Here is a 27,063-nt window from a genome sequence, read left to right on the forward strand (position 1 = left end):
TGCTGCTCTGCCTCAGGACAGACGCGGGGAGGGGGGGGGGGGCGGGATGGCTCGGTCAGTGAAGCCTCCGACTTCAGCTCAGGTCACGATCTCATGGTCCATGAACTGGAGCCCCGTGTCGGGCTCTGTGCTGACAGCTCGGAGCCTGGAGCCTGCTTCAGATTCTGTGTCTCTCCCTCTGTCTGCCCCTCCCTCCTCACGCTCTGTCTCTCTCTCTCTCTCTCAAAAATAAACATTAAAAAAAATTTTTTAAAAACAAAAGGACAGAAAGAATTTGAGTAGACGAATAATGGGCAGGGGAGAGAATCGCAGGCCAGAGGAAGTGCGTGAACACCTAGGCCACATGATGGCAGAGTGGGCTGGACATCTGCTTGTGGCCAGGCCATCGGTGTGTGTGAGCGTGAGCACAGGCGTCCATGCAAGGGGTGAGTCTCACGGCTAGTGCATGTGTGTGTATTTGTGTGTACATGGGTATCCGTGCACAGGTGTGTATTTTTGCATGTGTGTGAATGAGCACGGGTATCTGTGCAAGGGGTGAGCCTCTGTGGCTTCTGTGTGTGTGTGCACGCGCGCGCACCTGCATGCACATGTGTGGGGTGTGGGCTGCATGGCTGTCTGTGTCAAGAGTGTCTCTGAGGCGTGTGCATGTGTGTGTACGAGCTGTGGGTGTCCATGTCTGTGACCTGTGTGTGTGTGTACCTCCTCCCCCTCTGGGTCCCCTCCTGTTCTCCCCGCCCCCCGGGCAGCTGGTGAGCGTGCCCTCAGAAGTCCATTCCCTCTCCGGCAGCTCCCCAGGGCATCCCAGCAGCCAGCAGTCCTGTTTGATTCTGTTCATCCATAAATTATGGCTTACTGAGGAGATGAGAAGGAGTTGGGAGTGGGGGCAGAGCTCTGGCAAGAGACGGGCTCAGGTCTGCAGTTCATACCTGAAACCCAGCCTGGCTCCCAGCTGTTGCCACCCCCACCCCCCACTGGCCTCCGCCCTCCCCCTTCCTGCCATAGGGATTCACTGATGCTCTTGGTCGTGGTCGAGGCCTGGGGCAGGGATTGGGGTGCCCAGAATTGAGTAAGACGTGACCCCTGGCCTCTGCTGTCCGTGGGGAGAAACTAGATGTGTATCTACTTCAGTATTTTATTCAACACTCGTTGAGCGCCAGCTCCGTGGCCCAGACGTCTCTAATATAGGGCCGACGTGGTAATGCTATGATAATAGCTAGCATTTATTGCCTACTTATTTTGGGTCCGGCACTGTGCTAAGCACATCATATGTGCTAATTCCTTTAAACCTCACAATTGTCCTATGAGGCCCGTACTGTTATTAGCCCCCATTTACAGATGGGGACACAAAGGCACGCAAAGTTTAGGTCACACATCGCGGAAGAATAAGAGCCAGGAGTTGAACCCAGAGAGTCTGGCTCCAGAGCGCTGGCCCTTAATCACTGCACCCGAAAAGAAGGGCGCAGGAGCAGGGTGATGGGAGCTCAGAGGCAGGAGAAATTAATTCCCAGTGGGGATATTATGGAAGGCTTCCTGGAAGAGGTGCTTTTCATCTGGGTATAGAAAAAGCAGGAACTGTCAGGCAAAGGTGGCATGGAGGAAGAATGAAAGAGGTCCTGGTGTGTGTGTGTGTGTGTGTGTGTGTAAAAGAGAGAGGCTCAAACTCTGTCCTGCAGTCTCTCTCCCATCTCTTCCTTCCCATCTTGTGTGGGTGACGAGCGGGATACCATGCAAGCACTGAACATTTAACAGTATTTACTGAGTACTTCCCATATGTCAGCCTGTCACAGTATATCCGGAATGAGCAGAGCAGATACAGCCCTTGCCTTTGTGGACCCTGTAGTCCGGGACAGAGTGGGTGTTTAATAAATGGTAGCCTCTGTAATTATTATTCTTAGAGGCCTGAGGTTCTTACTCACCCATTCTTTGAACAAGCATTTGCCAAGCACCTGCTGTAGGCCCGGCTCCCTCCTTGGTTCTGGGAAGACAGTAGCGAACAGAGAGCAAGCCCTACCTTCAAGGAGCTGACATTCTAGAGGGGAAGACCACGCATGAGCGTCTCGTCCACGCTCAGAGGCGGGCTGCCTTCTTGAGCACACAGGCTTTACCCTGAGAGCTCCTTGGCTGGTGGCGTGGCCAGGAACACAGGCCCCATCCACAGGACCCCGCCGGATCATCTTTAGTTCTGAGCTCTAGTCAGCTGACGTGCCTGCCACAGGCCTGGGCAGAGAGGCAGCAACAAACCTGAGCTTACACCTCACTCCCAAGACACCTCGGGGATCGGACCCGGGAAGCCTGGCTCACCCTGCCGCCCGGGCCTCCTGATGTCATCTGTCTGCCCTTGTCTGTGTCTCAGCCCCGGGACCCAGAATGTCTCCTCTGTCCAAGGGTAGGTTGTGGAACCCGGCCCTGTCAAAGGCTGACGAGGGCTGCAATATTTTCTTTCCCCAAATGTTAATATGCTGACGCTAAGGGGACTTGAAACCATGTATGTCATCGGAGGAAGGGTTAGAAGGGCCAGAGCGGCTTTGCCTGGAGAAGACCAGAAGGGGACATGAGAGCTGTCGGCAAGGATTTGGAGGCCTGTCATGTGGCAGAGGGAGCCGGCTGGTTCCCAGCAGCTCTGGAGGGCAAGCTGGGGAACGAGGGGGGCCTGGGAGGGGGAGTTCTGGGGAGACAGATTCTGCTCAGCACGAGACACAGCAACCCTCCCTAATGATGCCTGTTGGTGGAGGGCCTGCCTCCTTCCTGTCACCCACAGGGCTGCCCAGAGGGTTTGCACATTGCGGGGGGCCAGACTCCATGATGGCAGAGGCCCCTTCCAGCCCCCAACAGAGTGGCTCCATGCTGTGGGAATGGGTTCACTCCGGCTGGCAGGCAAGAACCCACGCCAGCACCCCTTGATGGCAATGTCACTTGCTGGCTGAGGACACCATGTCACTTTCGGTCACAGCATCAATGCAATTTGCAGTGACATGCATTTGTTCCACCCCGTCTCCGAGGGCTCTCTGGGGGAAACTGGGGGCCTGGGCGGGGGAGGGGTCAGACTCGTTGCCTGTAAGATGACAGCATCTACCCTGTGCTGTCGAGGATCCTAGGCTCCCCGATCTAGGGGGGGTCAGCTTTTCCTTAGCAACCCATCTCTTTCTTCAAATGGAACTTTCTACAAAAACCCAAGATGTGAACCAGGGAGATGGTGCTGCCCTGTTGAAGAGGGCTTGAGAGACCATGGCCTCATCAGCTCAGCATCCGCCTCCGTAGCCCCAGAGAAATTCCTGGGAACCCTAAGAGTTCCAAGGGGCACCCAAAGCAAAGAGAGTAGCCTTTGAACTGGGCTGCCTGGGTTTGAATCCTGGGTCCCCGACCTGCTACCAGAATGACCTCGGACAAGGTTCTTGACCCTCTTGTGTCTCAGTTTCCCCATCTGCAAAATGGGGACAACCGTAATGTTTACTAAAATTGTTTGAAGGGCTGAGCTGTTACCCCGCGCGGAGCACCTAGGACACCTGTGTCGTCATCAGAGGGAGGGGCAGCTCTTTCACAGATGAAGGCGGTGACATCCGAGAGGTTGATCGCCTTGCTCATGGCCACATCTGGTTAGTGGCCAGAACGGCCTCAGACTCGTTTTCCTAGACTCCAAGCCCAGTGCTCCTTCTGCATGCCCCCAGAATGCTAATTGTTTAAGATGGGCCCTCCCTGGGTCTCTGGGGACTGTTCCAAGTGTGTGCCCCCTGGCTTCTGGGATTGATAGGCTTTGTCCTCAGGTGCCCTCTTCCTACAGCAGGGGTTGAGAAACAGTTTTGAGACGGCCCTTTTTTGGCAGAGAGAGGAGGTAGGCGCCTTTGAGAATCGCCCCATGGCCAAGATGTATGGAGGGGGGGCGGGGTGCATGAAGAGCGTGTTAGAGCAGAGGAACCCAGCTGGAACAGGCTTCCTACCACAGCACCACAGCTGCCACAGCAAGAGCTTGCTAACACCCCCTCTGATCCTGCTCAAAAACCTTCCATGGCTCCCATGGCCTGTGAAACACAGCAGGCCCCTCAGCCTGACAGACAAGCCCTTTCCCCATCAGGCCCCACTGACCTAGTCCAGTTCCTCATACAACGTGCTTGACTCCTCTTTATCCCTTCTCCCCTTGGCTCTTGCTGCCTCCTATGCCTGGAATATCCTACCTCACCTCACAGCCATCCGCCAGACCACACCGAATACCCCTTCTCGCGGAAGCCTCCCCGGATAGCTCCCTAGTCCAGCGGTGACTTCCTCATTTGTGCTCCCAGAGCCCTCTGTTTACACCGGCGAGAAAACAAACACCATCAACCTTAATAATAATACCTATCTGTTGAGTGCTAACACTAACCCCACGGGTGGGCACCATTTGATCTTTACTTGAAGACACTGAGTGCTTAAGACCCTTGTCCAAGGCCACTCAGCTATTAAGAGGCAGAAGCTTCACTCACACTTGGGTCTTTTCTTGGGTACTTTGGAGTCTGGAGCCCCAGGCTGTCTGTTCTGCCACTCACTGGTTCTGGGGCACCTGACATGCTAAGAAATAATTAGCTGAATTCTTTTTTTTTTTTTTAAGTTTATTTATTTTGAGAGGGGTGGGGAAGGGCAGAGAGAGAGAGAGAGAGGGAGAAACCCAAGCAGGCTCTGCACTGTCAGCACAGAGCCCGATTCAGGGCTGGAACTCATGATCTGTGAGATCATGACCTGAGCCAAAACCAAGAGTCTGATGCTCAACTGATTGAGCCACCCAGGCGCCCCGCCCCTCATGATAGATTCTTAATGGATAGTGGCTGAAGAACGCTCAGTCCAAGAATGGAATTTATTTTATTTAAAAGCGAGTTCAGGGGCACCTGCGTGGCTCAGTCAGTTGAGCGTCCGACTCCAGCTCAGGTCATGATCTCGCAGTTCGTGAGTTCGAGCCCCGCGTCGGGCTCTGTGCTGACAGCTCGGAGCCTGGAGCCTGCTTTGGGTCTCCCTCTCTCTGCCCCTTCCCTGCTCATGCTCTGTCTCTCTCTGTCTCTCAAAGATGAATAAACGTTAAAAAAATTTTTTTTCAATAAAAATAAAAGCAAGTTCAGCAGAGGAAGGTATAAGGTCACCTGCTTTCCCAGACCCTTCCAGCAGGGCAGGGGAAGTTCCTATGGAGCTGGGGAAAGCCCAGGCCCCTTTCCTGGGACTTTGGTGGCAAGACCTATGGTTACTATGGCTACCACTGTCCCCACTTGTCTTGCCCCCCTTCCCTCGGAAGCCTGGAGGTTAAAGATGGAGGCCTGCCATTTGGCCTGAGAACTTTGGCAGATGTGACCCCTCCAGTCTGGCAGAGCTGTGTTCCTCCACCCCGGGCTGGGAAGGGCAGGACCAGTTCCTTGGTGCCTGCTGGTTGTCCAGGTCAGAGCTCTTGGGTACTGTGTGCCCTGAGGTTGACAGTGAACTGGGTGCAGGGACTTCTGGGGGCCGAGCCTGTGGACCCCCCGGACAGGAGGAAGCTTAGTTGGCCTGGCAGGTGGACAGGTGGGGACCAGATCAAGGTGGCCTTTTCCCACAGCTGGGAGGCTCAGGAAGTTGAGAAGGGAGAGGCAGGGCCCAAGCAGGATTCTAGGGAGACCAAGTGCTAAACTGGCTGCCTAGAGCACTAGAGTGGTGGCAGGAGGGAGCCCCGAGGCCCCTGAGAGCCGGGGGAACCGCTGGGCCCTTCTCCACGAGGCCCCACAGCCAAGCAAGAGAGACCGGGAGCCCAGAAGTTAAAACCGCAGGAAGCAGGACCAGACAGATACCGTCAACTCTTAATTACCACCATCGCTGGCACCGAAAAGCCCACGCAGGCTCCTCTGTAAATAAACAGTGTCTACTTGTCTTTAGGACGCATCCTAGTGCACACATATTTACAGTGCACGTGTGATCTATGCTGCTCTCTTTCGACTCACTCCCCCACATGAGAATTTCTGGTGAAATTTTGCTTTCCTTGCATTTGGTTTGGGCTCATGTTTGCAACCACCTGGGAGAAGGCAGGGAGGAGGTTTAATCCACATTTCCACAGGAGGAGACTCAGTGGTTATGCGACCCGTCCAAAGCCACAGCTAGCAAGTGGTGGGATTTGCACAGAAACCTGGGATCTTCCTCCCAGGGCAGGTGTATCACCATTGCCACTCCTGAAGTATGAGACCCCGGAGCTCTTGGAATGGAAGCTGCCGGGTGGCCCCTGTGAGCATTTAAGACAGGAGCCTGTCTCAGGTGGGACTGGACCCTACAGGGTAGGACCTGAGGCTGAGGCCTGGTCAATGTGTACAGAGGCCACTTGGGTGGGCTTCCAGCCCAAGGAAAGCTGAGCTAAAGGGAGTGAGGGCTGGTCTGAGAGTTCCAGAAATTCCCTCTTTGACTACACGTGTCACTGTTGAGTTTGGGCCAGATACTTCTGAGGGTCTGTTAGTGCCCGTGGGGCAGGTGGCCTGAGAGAGACTGTAGGAACTAGTCATCGTCCTTCGGGCAAAGTCGGCTGGCATTGTGGCTCAGTGTTGGAGGGGATGGAAGGGTGCTGGGCAGGAAGGTTGTGCAGAGGCAGTGGCTTTTTTAGGGGGGTTGGAAGTGTCCACTGAGGCCTGGCTGGGCTGGGCCTCTCCCTTTGAGATGTCAAGTTTGGGGGATGGTGTGGATCCTCTGGACTCAGCAGAGCCCATGCAGGGAGGGCCTGGGAGGAACTTCAACCTGCACAATTCCCCCATTTTACAGATGAGGAAACTGAGGCACAGAGAAAAGAAGGAACTTCCTAAGGTCAGCCAGCAAGATCTCGCTGGGAATAGAACTTGAGACTCAGAACTCCCAGTGGGGGGCCAAATGGAAGGACCGGGTGATTGTTCTGGGGGGCCCTGAGCCAAGGGAGGGTGGCTGGCCCTGGCCAATGAGGGTCTGACCTGTGTGTGTCCTCCCCAGGGGCGCCCACCCGCGATGTCCTGCTGGTCTCTGCCATCATCACCGTCAGCCTTAGCGTCACTGTCGTCCTCTGCGGCCTCTGCCACTGGTGTCAGCGCAAACTGGTGAGGCTCCTGAGGGCCCGGGGGTTGGGGCCTGGCCCTGCACCCCACCCCCCACAACTACTGGCTCGTGAACCCGCCCAAGGGCGCGCGCAGATGATCCACTTGCCCACGTCGTCAGGCACGTTTCCGCAGAATTTCACACGCATGCACTCACTGCGTTTGCCTGGATGTTGGCCCCATCTGTCTGGGTGTACACCCAGAACCACACACCTAGGGACACGTTTGTGGACAGACGTGGGTCTCAGGCGTTCCACACGCTCGCAACTACACGCACACACGCCCCACCTGCAGCATAAAGAACCTTACGCTTCCGCGCAGACGGAGAATCTAGGCTCCCTCCAACCCCAGCGCCTCCCGCCCCACTCCCTGCCGCCCACTGCCCCACCTCCCCAGGGCTGGGCTCGGCCGAGCCCTGTCTCCTGGCCAATGAGGAGGCGCTTCCCGCCCCGCCCCACCCCCAGCTCCCGCACATCCATCCTGGTTCTTGGGGTTTGTACAAGCACAAACGGCTTCTTTTCATTTTTAACGAGGGCTGGGGAATTAACGAGCAGGATTAGGCCATCAATAAGTAACGAGACCATCAGGAGGGACATTCATCACCCGAAGGCCCCGGGAGGGGGAGCCGGGCTGAGCCGTCTACCCGCCTGCAGCCACCAGTTCCCCAGAAGTGGCTGCAAGACTAGACCCCCCCTCACCACCACCCCGCTTCCCCTCCTCCTTCCCTACCCCAGTCCTGCTGTCCCAACCCAGAAGTGCAGTGGGGACTTCGGGGGGGTGCGGTGGGGCACTCCTAAAGGTGGACCCAGAGGTGTCCCAGATGTGGGGACTTTCCTGGGCTTAGGTGAAGAAGGGTCCCTGGCAGGTACCTCCATTTCCTAGATTGTGCACGGTGGGAGTGGGGGCCAGGTGTCACTGCCTGGTCACAGAGGGGCCTTAAGGACGAGGCGAGGAGGGCTGTGGCTGTGGGCACTGTGTAGGTAGGGGCTTCAAGCCCCAATCCTATGGAAGGAAAGGGGGCAGATACCTCTGGGAAGGACCCAAGAGGCCCATAACCCAGCAGGTCTCCTTCAGGAAAGGCACACTCAGGAACTGGGAACACGGCTCTCCATCCTGGGATATTCAGCTTCAGGTGGCTCCTTCCTCTGGGGAGGAGCCATGGAGAAGGCCCCCTTGTGCCCCAAGTATGAGCGTATGCGTAACCTGGGCCCACTCCGGGTGTGGGAGCGCAGGTATGTGGAGACAGGCTGGCTGCCTGCATTGTCCCTGGATCTCCCGTGTCTGCATCTGGGGAGGTGGAGGAGGGGGCTTGGCCACGTGCCTATGTATGCGAGTGTCCTCAGAGGCCGTGGGAGTGGCTGAGCACGCACACACTGCAGCCCTGTGCGTCTTGTTGCGGGGCCTGTCAGCCTGTCGGGCTGTCCATCCGTCTGTATGTGTTTGAAGGCAGAGGAAAGTGTATGAGCAGGCCCTGCGGGTGACCTTGAGTGGGGGGCTTTGTGCTGAGTGCGTCGACTTTGAGGGTGTTGGTGCAGTGTGTGTGTGTGTATGTGTGTGTTCACCTCAGCATGATGGGATGTGCTTCTCATCAGATCCCCACCGGAGTGAGCTGAAGCTTGCTTCGTCCCCACTGTCCCGGCCCCTTGTGGTAAGTGCTGCAGTGTGTGTGTGTGTGTGTGTGTGTGTGTGTGTGTGTGCGCGTGCGCGCGCGCGCTGTGGTGAGAGCCTCACCCCCACCCCACTCACCTGGGGACCAGCATCCGAAGATGACAGCTTTTTGTAGCAGGTGGGGGGCTGTCAGTGCCGGAAGCCCCTCAGGCATCTTAGAGCCCCAGCCCCTCCTCCCAGCCTCCAGCCAGGAACTTCTCCAGGGGTCCAAGCCACAGTCTGTCTGTCCCTTTTGACTTTCTCCCCCGAGCTGCCCAGCCCCCAACCCTGCCACAACCCCTCCCCCGGCCCCCCACATCAGAGGGACCTGGGGGCTTCTGCCTGGACTGTCTCTGTGCTTTATGGAAGGGGCTTTAAAACGCTCCCTGCACAGTTACTGGGCTCTCCTTGCCCTCCTGTCCCCCCAGCAGCAGTGATGTGATAGCCTGACAGCCCAGATCCCATTTCCAAACATTAATAACTTCCTTAATCTCCAGCTGGCTTTTTCCAGATCAGCCTGGCCAACCCCCTCCCTGAGAAGCAGGCTGATGGTATTGGGTTCCTCTGGAGCCACCCAGTGTCTCCTGGACGCTGCCTGGGTTTCCTATCGTTGCCCCATTAACATCCCCCTGCCCCCCAAGTCAAGTCCTGCCCGCGTTCCTGTCCCCCATAGTCCCACGGCTCCTGCCGCAGAGTGATCGATCATTGCAGCCAGAGGGGAAAGTTCTCTGAGCTGTGGGAGAAAGAGGGGCAGGCCCTGGATGAACTGGGGACAGCCCACCCCAGCCAGGCCTGGCCTGGGGGAGGGGCAGCTGACCGGCCTTAGAAGCAGGTGCTGACTGAGGCAGGTTCTCCAGCCGAGGCCAGGGAGAGACAGGAGAGGGAGTGAGGGGTGGGGTTGGAGGGTCCTCCCTGGGCCACACTGCCTGAAGCGTGGGGGAATGCTGGGGATAGGGCTCTTCCCTGTGTCCTGCCCAGAGAAGGGCCCTTGGCCAGCATGGAACAACCACAGGCCCTGATCTTCCCAGTCCAGACTGGGCATTGTTCGGGATTTGAACTTCTGGGTGATGATGGGACAGAGCAGAGCTGGAGCGGAGAGAGGGCAGCTTTTGTAGACTCAGAGGATCCAATACCTCTGCTTTTTTTTAACTCTTAAAGTTTTGGCTCAGAGGCAACAGCTGGGGCTGAGTCCCCAGGGCAGGTGGGGCACTGTGGGGGTGGGGGTGGGGCGCTCCCATGTGATCATTTTTTGAGAACTGCTGGGTACCAGCTTCCATACCGAGTACTAGAGACCAAACGGTCCCTGCCATTTTGGGCTGTGTTCCCCCGGGGTGGGAGCTAAAGTAAAGCCAGGAGAGAAGTAGTAATTTCTGCGATGAGAACCTGGAAGGATGAGGGACCTGGCGCTCATCTGGAGACAGCACACCTTTTCAGAAAGGAGGAAAAGGAGGTCAGAGAGGGCAAGGAGCTTCAACCGGGGTGACGTGGGAAAGGTGTGGCATTGCTGGGACCAGGACCCAGTCGCCCCTGAGACCTGGGGGCGCTGGAGATGGAATGAGGACCCACCCCCTTCCCCACACCATTCTGGGGGTTTCTGCTACCTCTGCCCAGCTCCCCAAATGGGCGGCTCCCATGCCCTGGCAGGGGCTGCGGCTGGCAGGAGTGTCCGGGGAGCACGGGGAGCACCGTGGTGCGGCTTTCATTTTGCTTTAGGGCGGGCGGAGTCATCGAGTGTTGTGGCTGTGGTGTCGGTGCACATGTGGGATGTTGGGGAAACGTGTGTGCACGTGTCAGTGTGCTGCCACCCCACTGCCCGCCTCGGCCCTGGGCCCGCCCCAGGCCCATGGCCCATTGGTGCACGTGAGGACGCTTGGTGACAGTCAGGAATGTTAATGGTGCTGGGCACTGCATGAGCTAAATTTAGAAACCCAAACCGAGAAGGTGAATGGCACTCACCTTCCCGGCAGCAGGCCCAGTCCCCAGCTCAGCCATGGCCCTTCCTGGAGCCAGGGGACCCAGAGCACCTGGACGGCAGGCCATGCCCTTCCCCCCCGGCTCAGGCAGGCGTGAGGAACTCTGGGGTGCTGGTCGGCGGCCCCAGCCTCAGAGCTGGGGGGCTGCCTTTCTTCCCAAAGCTGCCTTCCTATAAAGGAGAGCGCTCCAGCCCCACTCTGCCTTACTGCCTGAGGCAGGAGGACCCCAGGGAGCCCCCAGACAGTGCTGGGCACTGTCCTGGGCACGACTGGGCACGAGGCCCTCTCCCCGCCCCCGCCGTTCACGTCACTGGCCACTGCCAACCTTGCCCTGCAGGATGCCACCCCCACCATCTGGGAGCGGTGACGTGGCCAGGCGCCTGAGAGCCGTCTGTCCGTGGCAGAGGGAGATGTGTTTCTGGGAGCCGGGCCAGAGCCCCAGGAGACAGGCAGACAGGAGGGGCCCTATCCCTGGGGGTCAGGGATGGGGTGCCAGTCAAGGAGCGGAGTCGGTCCTAGAGCCTTATGGGGCCAAGGAGTTACCAACCGAGGAGCAGGTACCGTGGTGACGCCTTCACACCTTGGCCTCAGATCTTGTTGCCACGGCCGGGCCCAGCCCACTCCCCTACCCAGGCCTGTTCTGGGGAGGCAGGGAGGGTGCAGTCCTGTCTCCCAGGAGTGACCCTGGTGCTGTCTCCACAGGGCAAACGCTACAAGAACTCCTTGGAGACCGTGGGCACGCCAGACTCAGGGCGTGGGCGCAGTGAGAAGAAGGCCATCAAGTAGGTGCCAGGCTTCGAGTTTGGGGTGGGAGCACCCAGGCAGCCCAAGTGGGAGGAGCCTCCCCCCTCCCCAGAGCTGGCCACACGCATTCAGTTTCCCCCTTACGCGTTGGGGCCATTCTCTCTCCCTGCCCCCCCCCCCGCCGGCCCCCACACACTTCTAGCACCTCAGGGTGGCCCCAGGGCTCCACCCTTTCTGCCTGTGTCCCTCAGACCCTCACAGTGTTCCAAGGACCCCAGCCCCATCTTCCGGCTGCTCTCACTCCCAGCACTGTCTGCCTCTTCCCTCAACCCTGGTTGCTGGTTCCTCCACATCACACACCATCCCCACCCCCCTCCTAGCTCCCCTGCATATCCGAGCTCCTCCTGCAGCCCCTGGGCTGGGATCCCCTCTCTTGGGGTACTCAGGCTCTCATTGAAGACCTCAGCAAGTACCCTGAGGGTGACTTGGAAGGTGGGCAGACCTCAGTGCTGGGCCACTTGGGGGAAGCAGAGCAATGGGGACTCTTCCCTTCTCTGTCACTCCTGGCCCCCAAGGCCTGTCTTGCTGCCTCTGAAGCACCCAGACTTCCCGCTCTGAGATCCCTCTTCAAGTAGGCAGGCTTGCCTTCCCCGGACCGCCTTGGCCAGGGTTGCTGGGACACACAAAGGGAAGCCCCCTGCCAACCTCCCCACCTGGCCAGAGGCTCGGAGCGGGTGGGTTCTCTCGAGAGCCTTCTCTGCTGAACGCAGGCCTTCACTGGGGGGGCTGTCAGGCTGAGGGAGGGCTGGGTGCCCCTCCATTCTAGCCTGGCGAGGGCCGAGCCTACCAGCAAGGGGCTTGGCCTGAAGGAGAGCCGCCCCACCCTGCCTCCCTTTAACTCAGAGCCCCCACCAGCCCTGCCCCACACCTTCTCTCCTGCCCCCTTCCCACTGCCTAGTCTGTCCCCCTTCCTGTCCATCCTTCTCCCTTCTTCTCTTCCCACTCCCTTCTCCATCTCCCCTGCTCCTGAGGGCTCCCTCCCTGTTCCTCCTCTGTTTTCATCTCTAGCTCTGACCCTGTTTGGGGCCTTCACAGAAGCTTCCGGTGGGTGTGTGTCTGGCGGTTGGGGGGGGCGGGGGAGGTGGGCAAGCTGCGGCGGGTGGGTCTGCCGAGGTTGGGGGTGGGAGGAGGCTCAGGAGGAGGCCTCGGGGAGCCTTTGAAGCTGGGTCTGGTTGCGCACTCTCCAGTCTTCAAAGCCAAGAGCTAGCAGGTCTCAAGGGCTGTGGCAGAGCCCAGGCCCCAGGCTTCCCGAAGGCAGAGAGGGACCACGTGGGGCCAGCCCAGCACCTCCGCCGCCTCCAGACCAGGCCCCTAACCCAGTTTGCAGCTGGGCCAGGGGGCCTGTCTCTGCCAGGTGACCGTAACCTGGGGTTGTATGTGTTCTGGATAGTCGTGGAAAGGGCCTGTGAGAGGAGACGGGATGCCCAGCAAGGAGGAGGGCAGACAGCAGGCTCCGCAGGCTGGGACAGCATCCATAAGTGCTCTAAGACCAAGTGGGGGCAGCAGTGGGTCCCCCACTTCTCTGTAGCCCTGCAGCCCCTGCCCCCTCCCACCCTGCTGAGCTGTCACAGCCTCTGCCTCAGAGGAACGAAACCACCACCGGTTCATGTCTACATGCCCTTAGGTTCCTAGGCCTTTACCTCTTGCCAGGGCCCAAAGCCAGTACAGTGGCAGGAAGTAAGGCTCACCCACTGCACGATCTCCTCCTGGGCTTAGGACCTCTTCCTAAGGGATCTTTTGTCAAGGATCCCGGGAAGTTGCATTCTTCAGCAGTGCTTCCCAAACTGTGCTCCTCAAAGCACTCCGTCAATGATTAATAGTCACCCTATGAATCATTGAGGTTTCATGGGTTCCATGACCAACTAAGTTTGGGAAACACTGCACACTGTATCTCCCTCTTGGAGATACTGGTATTCATTGACACATTAAAGGCTCTGAGAAGTCCTGCAGTAAAGGAACCTGTGTTTCCCAAACTTTTAAAATTAAAGATCCTCTTTTCCAGTATCGCAACAGACAACATGAGGGACCCTGAAGCTCCTTGGAACAGAGGGTGGGAGACCAGCCTTGCAGTGATGACCCTGGTGGCTCTTTCTCTCCAGGACCTAGGATTGGATGGCCCTCGATTTTGGAGATCTGGAGGCCTTCCAACTGTTCCATCTCTGTTATGCTGGAGGAGGGGGATCAAAGGATGCCTCTGGCAGGGAAAGGGTCTTCTGCTGAGGGATCCTCCCCAGGGAGGGGCCTCCCAGTGCTGAGGTCCTGTCCTGCCTCTCCCACCCTAGCCTCCACTGCCCTACTCACAAACTGGCTCAGGACTTTGGCTTTGAACCCCGTGTAGGCAGTCCTTGTGAGACATTTCCAGGGTGCACTCTGGACAGACATGTGCTGTCCACACCCCTCTTGGGCCGGGACCACCATCTCCTCTGGGCCTGTGGTGGCAGCTCAGCTTCTCTCCTTTGTTCCCAAGTCTAAGGCTGAGAACCAAGGTCAAGGTCAAGGTGAAGCTCCAGCTGTTGGTGGCGAGGCCGGGGGGGGGAGAAGCAGGCCCCCCAAGAACAAGTTTGCTCCATCCCCAGGGGGTGTGCCTCCCCCGCAGTGCCCTCCCCTGCTCCCAGCAGGGCCCTTGCCTTGGACTTGAGCAATGGCACAGCCCCGACACAAGCCGGGCCCATGCCCCACAGCCCTCCCTGGGGCCCCTTCCCCTAGGTGCACTTCTGAGGTCTCAGGCATGGCTCCCTTCCGGAATGTTCCTCTGGCCTGTTTCTTCTGCCTTTCCTCTCCCTGTGCTCCCAGGCCTGCTCCTCGGGGCCCCAGGAGCCTGACAGACAAGCTGATGGAGCCCCTTGTCCTTGGCTCCTGGGATCTCCAGGCTGTGCCTTCTGACGGCTGAGGTTTCTACAGCCTGCCCCCAACGGAAGTCCCCACATTCTCTGTGCTTCCAGCATATCTGCTTCGTTGGTATGACTTGTCTCAGAGCAGGAGGGGGTGGGAAGACTGGGGCCGAGGGTCCCTTCCAGACTCCACCTTGGAAAGGGACAGGGGCACAGGGAGAGGCTGCTGTGGCTGGCAGGTCAGGTACGTGTCAAGGGCCCGAGGTCGAGCGTGCCCATCAGCCCCCACAGAGAAGGGCAGGCTCCCCGCCACCACGGGCCCCAAAACATTGGACCTGAAGGGCTCCTGGTGACTTTGGTCACACCCTCAGCAAGGTCAGGGGCCTGGAGGTGCTTCTCGTTTCTGGGGGTAGGGGGGGCGACCCAACCACCACGTCTGCAGTGAGTGCAAAGTGCAGCTCCACCGAGACCCCACCAATGTCACCGAAAGGCCGTGTCCTAGGAGGGGAGAGAGCAGAGGAGGCTGGGGGACCTCAGGCCAATGGGAGGAGGAGAAAGACGGGGCCGGGCGCCCGGCCTGCCCCAGGAGGGGCTCAGTGGAGGTGGATGGAAGAGGGGAGAACCTCAGGTCTCCCCTGGGAGAGCTGACAGCCCAGCGGTTACAGCCAGCCTTCTGGGTTTGGCAGGCAGGGAGGCCGAGGCCAGGTGGGGGGCGGGGAGGGGGGCCACCCAGCCAGTTGGCGGCAGGGTCTGATCTACCTTTCCGCTCTTTCCAGCTAGAAACCGGTACCCTCTCCTTCTCCCGCTGCCCTCGCCATCCCGCCCCAGGCCTGTCCCCCGCCCGCTCTCCTCCCCTTCTCTCTCAACATCTTTCTCTCTCCCACCAGCTTCCCGGGTGCGAGGCTCCAGTGGTGCCTGCCTGCAGCTCGCCTCCTTTCTGCGCGGCTTCTCCCGGCCCTCGAGTGTGTGCGCGTGTGCGGGCGCGTGCGTGTGTGTGCCGGCCGCCTCTCTTCCTCCCGCAGGAGCAGACCCTGGCCCCCTCCACTCTGTGTGCGCCCGGCCCCCGGGGCCCCGGTCCCCCCTCTGCCCCCGCAGGACTTGCAGCTCTTGTTTCTTCTTGTATCTCCCTGTTTTCTCCCCTCTCTCTCTGCCCCTCCAGCGATCTAGACAGAGACTTTTGGAATAACAATGAGAGCACAGTGCAGCAGAAATGGAGCTCCTATCCTCCCAAGGAGTTTATTCTAAACATTTCACCCTACGCCCCTTATGGCGACCCACGACTGTCCCTCAAGTGAGTGACTTTACCTGGTTTGATCATATGTACCGAGTATCCGCGCACGCCCTCCTCCCCCTTCCGGCCCTCACCGCCCCTCCTGCTCCTCTCCCCGGACTTCCCCACCCACGCACCCATGGGCAGGCTGACCATGGAGACGAGCAACCCCTCCTGCCTCCCCTCGCCTCCCCTCGCCGGCCTGCCCCTCTCCCGTCCCCTCCCCCAGGGCCAGCCACGCAGGAGAGCCCCTCCGCAGCACCCCCCCCCCCCGGGGCCCCCCACCCCACCCCTCTGTGCAGTCAGGATGGGGTTGCCCGTTCGGTCCCTCCCTCTCGGTGTGGCTCGCTTTCTCCTCCCTGCTGTGTGCTGCTGCCCTGGCTGCTCGGTGGTCGGTGGTCGGTGGTCGGTGGTCGGTGGTCGTGGTCGTGGTGGCGGTGGCGGTGATGGCGGTGACGGTGGTGGTGGTGATGAACTCTGACTAACACGGCTTTCTCTTTCTCCCTGCCTTGGGGCCTCCTGGCCTGGACAGCCCGCTCTTCCTCCGTCGTTAACCCTTCGTTGTCCTGTGGGATAGACTTGGAGGTGGCTGCCCTCCCCCCACCCCCGCCGCCCCTGCCCCAGGCGGTGGGGAGGGGCCCCCCCTCCGTTGTCGTGGTGCGTTGTTCTCCGACCCCCCGCCCGCCCGGTCCCCTCTCTCCTCTCTGCAGGCTCTGCTGTTAACCCATTTGCAGTGCTGATGTCTCTCTCTCTCTCTCTGTCTGTCTCTTGTCCGTCTGTCTCTCTCTCCTCCTCTCTCGCTGTCTCTCTCTTCCTTTTATCTGTCGTTGTTTTTCTTCCTCTTCCACCCCACCCCCCCCCACCCCCACGTGTGGCCTGCCCTCTCTCCCCCACCGCCACCCCCGGTGCCCCTCTGGCCCGGCTGCCTCCTGCGTGCCTCCAGTGGCACCCTCCTGTCGGGCGCCAAAGTGGCCGCTGCGGCGGGGCTGGCGGTGGAGCGGGAAGGCCGGCTGGGGGAGAAGCCGGCACCGGCGCTGCCACCCGGAGAGGACGCCTTGAGAAGCGGCGGGGCCGCCCCCAGCGAGCCGGGCAGCGGCGGCAAGGCGGGGAGAGGCCGCTGGCGGACGGTGCAGAGCCACCTGGCCGCAGGGAAGCTCAACTTGTCCAAGTGAGTGATGGCCCCATGGCCGCCGGAGCCGTGAGCTCGGGCCTGCCCCCGTCCAGGGTGGACAGCGGGACCCCCTGGCACGCCCGCTGCTGCCCCCAGAGGTGCCGTCCTCGGCCCCTGGCTCATTCCATCCCTTCATGAGACTCCCGTCATCCTTGCCATCGGGCGCAACTAACAGCCACACGGTGTCGCATCTCGGCCTCCGGCTGCTGCTGCCCTCATCGGTCTCTTTCCTTGCCAGTGACCGAGTCATTCCATTTCCTGCCCCCACGGCAGCTTCATTTCAATCCTGGGGTCATCCCATCCTCTTTGACTGGCCGCCCCATCTCAGCTGTCAGTTCATCCCTCTGCGGGCCACCGCGGTTGCTCAGCCATCGGACCATCCCATCCCCCGGGGAGCTGGCCCACTCTCAGCCTGTGTATGCCGCTCACCTGCCACCGTGCCTTCCCTCTTGCAGCCAGCAGATGGCTCTAGACCCAGCGGCTGAGCCATTCCATTTTTGACCATCCGGCGCCTCCATCGGCTTGCCCCACTCTTGCTTGCACCATGACACCATCCGTCCTGCGAGGCCACCACGAGCAGCTGGGCCGTCGCTATCGGTTCATCCTCACCTCGGCCATCCCCACTGGCTGTCCCAGTCTTGGGCAGCGAGCCGTCCCACTGTCAGCGGTTGGGTTGTGTGTTCCTGGTGGTTGGGTTGCTGAGCCCCAGCGAGCTTCTCTTTTCTGACGAGGGTGGTCTGGACGTCGGACAGAGGGCCGTTTCCTTTTTAAGAGCTCTCTGAGCTTGCCGAATGAGACAGTGCCTCTCGTGGGCCATGGACGTAGGGCTGGCCACCCCCCCCACCACCCCATTCTCAGCAGAGGGTGGTCTCTCCTCCTCCACCATGGGGCAGCCTTATTCTCATCTGGGCTTGTAGAACCTTCCATATCCCCAGAGCTGAGCCCTTTCAGGCTCTAAATCCTTTGAACTGTGACCCTTCTCCTTCACTGGGACTCAGGTTCCCTTTTCGGCTGTTACAATTGCCTCCTTCCCAGCTAAAGGGAGCAGCCTCTCACTTAGAAGACCAGCAGCCCTGACCCTTCCGTAGCTGTGGGCTGTCCTGTTCCCTCCAATCAGGCTCCTCCTGGTTCTCTTCAGAAGGCCTGTGATTCCCGCCTTTGGGACCACTGTCGGCCCCCGTGTTGAGACCATATTTGCTTGTCGGCCTGAGGGGACACAGGTGGATTTCTGCCCTGATGTGGAGCCTCGGGAAGGTCTCCGAGGGAGGCCCCACACCCCCCCCCCCAAGAGATCCAGGCCCAGCACCCCGCCCTCCCCAGCCTGCTCCGGCCACAGACTCCAGGCCGGCTGAAGCCTTCGTGCCATCCGCTGGCTCCGGGCCTGGAGGCACCAAGTTTAGCTTCCTGTGACTGAGAGGTTGTAAATTGGACTAATTTTGGATGTGATAGGAAATCAAAATGAGGCCAGCAAGGAGGAGGAGGAGGCCGTCCGAGGATCGTCCTCCCCTGCCTCAGCCTGACCCCAAGGAGCTGTGGGCCTACCTGGCCGGCCAGGCCTGGGCCTGTCCCTGGTGGTGGCCCCCACTCCAGACCTGAGCCAGGCAAGACTGCTGCCCTCTCCAGGACCCCAGCCAAAGCTATGTTTTGCCTCTCTCTCTCTCTCTCTTTCTCTCTCTCTCTCTCTCTCTTTCTTTCTCTTTCTCTCTCATTCTCTCTCTCAGCCCACAGGGGCAGCCTAACTATTGTGCTTTGGTTCCCAGGGTAGGCTCGGGATGAGCAAAGCTGAGGTCTGGCTGCAGTGGTGAAAGTGGTTCCAAGGCCCTGGGGCCCCTCCCTCAGGCAGCCCCCCCCCCCCCGCCTCCCCCAAGGGGACACAGCTGCCCTGTGGTCCTAGACCAGGAGTCGGCAAGCTTTCTCTGTAAAGGGCCAGATAGGAAATACTTAGGCTTTGCAAGTCACATAGTGCCTTTTAGGACTACTCAAGCCTGTCACAGCCGTAGACAGGATGTGAATTAATGACAGCGCGTTCCAGTAAAACTTTACTTACAAAGACAGGTGGTGGACCGGATGCGGCCCCCAGGCTATAGTTTGCCAACCCCTGCCCTAGACCACTGGTTTGGGAAATGGAGGGAGAGGACAGAGAAGGAGGTTGGGACCTCTGAGCTCTGGCCCTGCCGGTCGGAGGTGCTGAAATCTCTGGCCTGGGGACCAAGGAGACAGGTTGCCTGGGGAGGCTGGTGGGGGTGTGTGTCTCTAACCCTTCCTACCCCCATCTCCTGCGATGTTTGTGGGTGCCACTGGCACGGGGAGCATTAGCTAATATGCATGTCCGTGGGCCAGACCTCATCAGGTCCTCGTGGCAACCCTGGGGCAGAAGCAGCTCAAGGATTACTTTTCACCTGGGTTTTATGAAGAAACTGAGAGGTGGGCTCACTTTTCCAAAGTCCCACGGTCAGGAAGCAGCGGAGATGGGGCTTGAACCCGGGTCACTCTGACCTCATACTACCTCTAATCAGCCGGGTCCTGTTCCCTGTCTGTCCTCGCCCCCTTACTGGCACTTTTCAGGGATGCCGGTGGGCCCGTTAGGAGGGTGGCCTCTTGCAAATGCACGGTCACCCAGTTTTCCATCAGAACAGTGGCCGGAGAAGGGGCTCCCGGCTCATCTGCCCCTTTCCTGGGTCCCCTCCTCTGACTGGGAGGCATTCCCAAGATATCAGGAAAGGATGCTGAACCTAGAAACGAGGAGGTCTGGAAGGAGGGCAAAGATCTGCACCGACGGCCCTGGCCATAACGCGGAGGTCTGGGAGTCCGGGGACAGTCCCCAGCCTCCATGGACCAAACGTACAAATCGCTGGCTCTCCCAGACTCGCCCCACTTTACTAGGCCAGCCCTGTGCCGGCCTGGGTTTCCTCATGCCTCCAAAGGCCAGCCTTGCTTAGATCACAGAGGCAGACTTTCCTGGGGTCCCCCAGCGAGACCGCAGCAGCTCCCTCCTACACGGCAGGCACAGGGCCCTGGGGCCGCCTTCACCACGCGGCCTCCAGCCTCCACAGCTCCCGCGGCCACTCAGACAAGGAGGTGTTCGGGGCGCCAGCTGAGCCGAGGCCGGAGGGTGGGCTGGGCTGGGCCGACCTGGGCACCTCAGGGCGGGCTCGGGGTTTGGTGGCCCCCCCCGGGTGAGGCGGCGGCGGCAACGGCAGCGGCGACCACCGTGACGGAGGCCTGGCGAGGTCCAGCAGCGCGCGTGCCCCGCACCGGGGCCTCCTAGTCCTGACCCTCGGCTTCTCTCTCCTCCACTGTGATCCCTTCACCTGCTTCTCCTTTCTCTCCTCTCCTCCGCCCGCCCCAAGTTTCGAGGACTCCACCCTGTCCACGGCCACTACCCTTGAGTCTATCCCCAGCTCCGCGGGAGAGCCGAAATGCCAGCGACCCCGCACCCTGATGCGGCAGCAGAGCCTACAACAGCCGCTAAGCCAGCACCAGCGGGGCCGGCAGCCCAGCCAGCCCACCACCAGCCAGAGCCTGGGCCAGCTGCAGGCCCACACGGGCTCGGCGCCGGGCCCCAACCCCCGGGCCTACGGCAGGGGCCAGGCCCGGCAGGGCGCCTCGGCCGGCTCCAAGTACCGGGCGGCCGGCGGCGGCCGCAGCCGCTCCAACCCGGGCAGCTGGGACCACGTGGTGGGGCAGATTCGAAACCGAGGCTTGGACATGAAATCCTTCCTGTAAGTGCCCCCCCTGAGCGGGCCGGCCCCCACCTCCCGACCCAGCCTCTTTCCCCTCGTCTCCTTGGGAGCCTCCCTGGCCCTCTGTGGCCAGGGTTGCGGGAGCAGACTCGGCCGACCCCTCCCCAGCCTCTTGTGGCTGGAGGCTCCTGCCCGAACCACCCCCACCCCACCCCCGGCCCCCCACTGCCCCCCATCCCCGTGGAAGGATTCTTATCTGAGCCACCCCTCTGGAGACCGCAGCTCCCCCCACGACTTCGTTCCCTTCCCGGGGCTTGGAGAAGGTCCCCCCACCCCCACTAAAAGTCAGTGGGGACACTAGACAATGCCACCAGGTCGGCCTCCTCTTCCCGCTAGTCCCAGGCTGCTCCTGGCCTCCCTGCCAGCCTCCTCCCCTCCCCCCAAACCTGGGCACCGGCCCTGCCTCCAACCCTCCAGATCACCTCCTCCCTGTAACCCGACTCCGACTCCGCTCACCTTCCCGCCCCACACTTCCTCCCTCCCTCTCACTTCCTCTGTCCCTGCCATCAGCCCTGTCCTCTGCCTCTCTGACCTTCTACAGCCACCTGTCCTCCAGCTCCCAGAGTGACCCATCCCCTGAGGACAAACCTCAGATGTTCCCCCCAAAGCTTTGGAAACCGTACTTTCTCAATCAGAGCCTTTCAAGTGTACGGGTCTGGGAAGTAACCACACACCGTGGGTATCTTAGCCATCCCTCATTCCCCCCAACCACGTGCTGCCCCGAACCCCCCTCACAGGTAGGGCCCCTACCCAGGGCTCCCTCTCTCTGCCATCACTCTGGGCATCTGGACTCTCAGAGCCCAGGGCAGACCTGGGCTTTTGTCCCTGGTATCAGTCGCCTCCTCCGGCCTAACATGACCTTCCTTCCAGGCTCTGGGGATTATTCCCATCACCCAGGTCTTCCTGGGAGCACTTTTCATGGAGCAAGAGACCAGCACTAAGCCTGGGAGAGGAGAAAGGGAGGAGGAAAGGGAAGGCCAAGGTCAAAGCCCAGCTCATTGGCAGGATGTGGGGATTCTGAGGACAAGCAGGGCAGGTCCCTCCAAGCATCCCGCCTCTCCAGCTGAGACTCCAGGCCTCCAGGGCAGACAGGAGTACTGGCCACGGCAGAGGCACCCCGACAGAAGAGGCCCCGCCTCGCCAGCTTCCCATATCCGTGCAAGTGGCCTGTGGCCCCGGCCCAGGAGCGCGTGCTGCCTGTGACTCTACTCGGCAAATCCAGGCAGTGCCTCTGCTGGGGCTCTCCCCCATCCAAGGACCCTTGGGGATCCAGCTGGTGCCTGCAGGCGACAAGATGCCCAGCAGAGCCTCCTGGCTTCCAGGTGGTGGTTTGTTTCCGGATGGATGCGGTGGCACTGGTGCGAATTAGGAGAGTGGAGGGAATTGGTTCTGCTGTGGCTTGAACAGAACCAGGAGCCCGCGGGCCCCGCACCCCTCGGCTCCTCCTGAGCTCAGACTGCTCTTTGCATAGCCATTACCCTGCCTCCTGTTCTAGCAGCCATCACACCGGGGCAGGGGCTGTCCCCAGGCCCTGGGAAGAAAGGACGCGGCTGCAGGAAAGCCTCTGTGTACCAACTCTTCCCTGCCCTCTGAGCCCCTGGCCAACTGGGATTTGATGAGCCAGAGCTCAGACACCAGCATCCTTTGTCCACACTCCTCTGCCCGCCTCTGGCTTTATGGGCCCCTCTCCTGCCACCTCTGGAGCTCACCCAGCTCCCCACCTCCGCCTCTTGTCATTCCTCACAGCAGGGGTCGGCAAATTTTTTTCTGTAAAGGGCCAGATTATAAATATTTTAGGCTTTGTGGGACACGTGGTCTCGATCACATTTTTTAAAGCAACACTTTAAACACGCACAAGCCATTCTTAGCTTGTGGGCTGTAGGAAGACAGGCCACCAGCTGTACTTTGCCAACCTCTGACCCCTGCCTTCCAGTTTCACTGGTGTGCTTCTGAGGCCCTTTTCTTGCCCCAAATGCTGCCTTCCAGGTAGAGAGTCTGGGCGGGAGGGCTGGCCAGGCCTCCCAGGACCCCACCCCCTCTCTCGCAGAGGGTGGCCGTTCCTCCTGCTTAATGGGTGTGAACTCCCCCCCCGCCCCAGTACCACCAGCTTCTCCCCAGACCCTCCTCTTGTCCCTCGTTCTCACCCTTGCAGCCTGTGTTGCTGGAGAGAATGACAAATTGGGAATTTATGCAGAGGAGCCGTTTTGTTTTTAAGAAGAGCGAAAAGGAGTATCTGAAAAATGCATTAACCGGGGGAAAAACATGTTGTTTTCGCTGGGTTCTCCTTCCCCCAGCTCCACCAGCTCCCGAGCAGCCAAATGGAATTTTACCAACTCTGAAACAGTACCGGTGGGCAGAGAAGAAAAGGAGGATTTGTCCTGAGGGAAGTGGAGTTGTTCCCCGAAAGTTAGATGCCGGCACGAGGGTCAGCCTTGGAGTGACAGGCCCAGGACAAAGATGCCTGGACATCTTTGGAAGGGCAGTGCAACCATGTAGCTCCCCTCCCTCCCTCGGCCCTCACGGCCATCTCCCACCCACCCCCCCCCCCCACCGCCGCCCCCCCACCCTGAAGGGCCACCCCTCTCCTACTCCAGTTCCCTTTCTGACCACCCTCTGGGAAATAACCACAGCTGGCCCTTCTTATCTAAACCTTGCCCTCTCCGACTGTGGTTGAAGGGGCAGACTTCCTGACCCAGGATCCCCCTCCACCTTCCAGAACATTCCATCAGGCTTACCAGCTTCCCCTTGGCCCTTCCTGAGACATGCTTTCCTGCCTGCCCCATCCGAGATTCCCCTCTTTCTTTGGATGAGAGACCCAGCGCTAGATGAACTACAGAAAATGCCCGTGAACTCCGATGGCTTTGAGGGGCAACAGGTCATTTTTTTGGCCCTGGAAATTGTAGGGTGACCCCACAGTTAGTTACCCAGGGGTTCTCTGAGAGTGCCCCATACGAAAATTGTCACACCTTGACCACTGGCCCCATGCTGCTGTCCGCATAGCAGCTCCTTGTCTGCCTGGACTGAGCCTCCCTCAAAGCAGGATGGTCACAGCCTCTTCCAGACCTTCCTCCCGACACACACGAGTCTGCAGGACTTCTCCAGACCTTGACAGGTTCCTGCACGTTCTCTCTCTCCACCTTTGTTTTTTGGTGACTTCTGGACTGCTTCTCCAGGGAAAGGCCCCAGAACTGGACCCAAAAGACTTGGTGGTTATTCCCCGCATCTCCAGGAAGGGGGGTACTCAAGAGAAGGCCCGTGATGGCCAGCGCACCGTATGCCAGAAGGGACCTCCATTCTCCTCTGATGGGCCGTGTGTCCAGGGACCCTTCCCAGTATCAAGGACATCTGGCTGACCATGACCCAGAGATGTCTTTACGAGGGGCTTCCCTAAGTACAGGGTGCAGTGCCCATTGGATTTCCAAGCTAAGAACCTCTCACCTGGGAGCCTAAACCTGCCTGCACAGTCTCAAAGCAAGATGGAAATGGAGCCCCTCCCTCTTCTCCCAGGGGCCCAGATGGTCAGAGCAAGTAGCCTCTGACCTTTGTTCCGCTGGCGATGAATTAACCTTGGCCTTGGCCCTCTGCGTGCCCCCAGGGCCTGTGCTCTCCTCCCCTAGCCTTCCAGCAGGCCTCTGCCCGGCCCCTTCCCCAATTCTCTCCAGAGAACCTTGCTACGCTCCCAAGGCAGGCTGGGTCTGGGGGCTGCGGACACCTCCCCTCATCCCCTCCCTCCCTGACTCCCCCCGACTCTGCTCTACAACTGTTGACAGTGCTAAAGTGTGGTTTCTCTCCTGCAGGGCCAGTTTCTTACGCTTTTTTCTTCTCTCTCTTTGTCTCTGTCTCTGTCTCTGTCTCTCTCTTTCCCCCTCCCCACCCCCACCCACGGGGCCTCCTCGTTTCCTCCCGGCCGGTGGGCTGCCCACCTCGGGCAGGGAAGGCAGGATGGTGGTGCTATCCTTGGTCTTAGGGCTTTCGGAACAGGATGACTTTGCCAATATCCCTGACCTGCAAAACCCAGGAACCCAGCAGAACCAGAACGCTCAGGGGGACAAGAGGTACGAGCACAGGCAAGGGCCTGCGGCGGCAGCGGCAAAGATGGAGGCGTGGAGAGGCCACCTGCCTCCACCAGCCCTGGCCCGGCTGCTGGACGAGGCGGTGGCACCCTCAGCGATCCTGGAGCGGGAGGACTGCCCCCTCCCCAGCTGGTGCCCTCACACGCGCCCCCCCCCCACCCCCGGGTGTCCCTTGGATCCAAGGCCAGTGTGGCTGTCCTGGGACCATTCTGGATCAAGCCTGCTCCCTGGGCACGCTTGCCCTCGCCCGGAGCAAGCCAGCCTTTCTGCCCCATCTCCCTGCTTGCCTCCCCTCATCCTTCATCTCTGTCCTACCCCCCACCCCGAAATCCCCGTTTCTCTGGTGGTTGGGGGGCGGGGGGGATGCAGGGAAGGGGCACCAGCCTGTTCTCCCTCATCCCCGCCACCCCAACCCCCCTCTTGCCTGGAGATCCCGCTGGGGTGACGGTAGCACCCCACCCCCCGCCCTGCCGCAGGGGTGCTACAGAGGTGTGGCCGAGCTGCTTGGCTGAATGAAGAGAAGCCCCTGGTGGGGAGGGTCTGGGGCATGGGAGAGGCCTGGTGACCAGAAAGAACTGGAAAGGCAGCCCTGAACCTGAGGGAGCAGGAGGAGGGAATGGGCTGAGGGGCCGAGAGCAGCCAGCAGGCGCCCTGCCGCTGGTCCCCAGGAGTTGCCCGTATGGCCACCGCACAGGCCGAGCAGAGGGCTGGGCCTCTAGCCGTCCACAGTCTTGGCCATCAGGAGCTCAGGGAAGCATCTCCTGGTGGGTGCCTGCTGTCTCATGGGGCACTCGTGGGGAAGGAGGCGGGGTTCAGAGGTCCCGGGGCTCAGGCAGCATCACAACGGCGGGGTGATCCTGCACCTGGTCTGCTGCCTCCTATCACCTGGCCTTGGGCTGGGCCAGCCCCACACCTGCAGTCGTGAAGGGAGGGCTCATCACCTTGGTCAGGTCCGCTTCTCGTCAGACCAAAGGCCTGAAGGACAGTGTGCGGGCTGACCGCCAGCATGCCGGCCCTTCTGGCTCTGGTGGTGCCAGAGCCTTGCTCTGCAAACTTGGGCAAGTCGCTGCCCCTGTCTGAGCCTCTGCTTCCTCGTCTGTTGAATAAAGGAGCGGATAGGGTGACCCCTTCCAGCTTGGACATGCTAAGCTTCTAACAAGGGAGCAGACCTTCGGACTGGGGGTGGGGGGAGGGCACCCGTCTGATCCTGTCAACCGGACAGGGATCCTGACGGTCCTGGAGGCCCTTAGGGCAGGAAGGACCTGTCCCCGGCTGCCACCAGGGGGCCTGTGGGTTACAGAAGGGTAGGCCAGGTGTTAGACAGCTGACTGCCTGTCCCTCCGGTGACTTCTGGAGACCAGCCCTCTCATTTCATTTTTTCCTGTTGCATGTCTATGGTGGACACAGCCAGAAACCCCCAGAGAGTGGGAGGGGAGAGCGGGACCAGTTCTTTCCCTCAGTGGCACAGATGGTGTCAGCCCTCGAGCCCATGTCCTGGGGAGCGGGAGGAACAGAGCCTGCCACCTGGCGCCACAGAAGTCCTGGGCTGGGCCGTGGGCAGGCCAGAGTGCCAAGGGGAGAGGGCCAGGGGGCACGGATGAGAGGCCGCAGGAGGGGGCTGGAAGCCTGCGGCGAACCGAGCTCCTTGCTGGGGAAAGGTGTGAAGCGTGAGGGAGCAGACGCAGGCTGGAAACGAGATTTCACATCACCCATGCGTTCATTAGCTGCCTCCATTTCCACCCACAGCCTATTTTTACCTCTTTGCCATGTAGGTCTAACACGCCCATCCCTTCTGATCATTGCATCAGCTGTCCCTGCCTTCCTGGGAAAGGTGCGTGTAGAGGTGGAGGCCCTGGGCCCTCGCCCCCACCCTGCCTGACTTTCCGGGTGGACACGGGCCATTCCCACCTGGTCACACCCACCCCTTCCATCTCACGGCCTCCGGGGGGGCGTTTCCCGGGTGACTGGGCCCCGCCAGGGTATCCAGAACGGAGTGCTTCCTTCCCGGCACTCTCCCCATCCCCAAGCTTGGCATTGGCATTGGCACCACCCATGGGCCACCCAGCGCCTTAGGGCTCCACTCGTCTGGATTCCTGGCCCTTTGGACCTTGGAATGGGAGGCTCAGGTCAGCTGCCTCTTCCTCTTCAGCTTCTGCCTCCAGACCCAGAGTCTGCCCCTCTGCCCCCGACCCTTCCCTTCCCCACTCAGCTGACCCCTTGGCTGGATGTCTGGGGTGAAGGGTGGGTCTGTCGGCAGTGGGTTCCTGGCAGGCAGAGGGGCCCCGGCAGGAGGCGCAGCCATTCCAAGTCCCTTGAAGCAAGGTAGGGGTGCATCTAGCAAGCGGCACGGAGATGGGAAGGTTGGTCACTACCTCCCTCCCAGGATCCTTGGTGGCCTGGAAGCCCCCATTCAGGATCTCCCAGTCTCCGGGCCTCAGCACCGTGGGTCCCAAGAACAGAATGCTCTTGGAAGCCCGGAGGGAGGGAAGGAAGGAGGCCAGGACCACCCCAGGCTCCCAT

General features: G+C 60.3%; 1 protein-coding gene across 8 annotated transcripts in view; it reads left to right on the forward strand.

Annotated features, from left to right (window-relative positions):
* SYT7 (synaptotagmin 7) overlaps positions 1 to 27,063 on the forward strand; it is a 61,937-nt gene that overhangs the window by 18,840 nt on the left and 16,034 nt on the right. Inside the window, exons 2-7 of one of the 8 annotated variants that reach the window (XM_027045655.2) lie at positions 6,931 to 7,034; positions 11,354 to 11,433; positions 15,446 to 15,577; positions 16,500 to 16,724; positions 20,078 to 20,449; positions 24,403 to 24,525. In XM_027045655.2, coding sequence (XP_026901456.1) covers positions 6,931 to 7,034; positions 11,354 to 11,433; positions 15,446 to 15,577; positions 16,500 to 16,724; positions 20,078 to 20,449; positions 24,403 to 24,525 — 1,036 coding nt within the window. The remainder of the gene's footprint in view (positions 1 to 6,930; positions 7,035 to 11,353; positions 11,434 to 15,445; positions 15,578 to 16,499; positions 16,725 to 20,077; positions 20,450 to 24,402; positions 24,526 to 27,063) is intronic. The other 7 variants (XM_053203078.1, XM_027045657.2, XM_027045656.2 and 4 more) reach the window with 7 other exon arrangements.

This window comes from Acinonyx jubatus, chromosome D1 (assembly GCF_027475565.1).
Source record: "Acinonyx jubatus isolate Ajub_Pintada_27869175 chromosome D1, VMU_Ajub_asm_v1.0, whole genome shotgun sequence".
NCBI lineage: Eukaryota > Metazoa > Chordata > Mammalia > Carnivora > Felidae > Acinonyx > Acinonyx jubatus.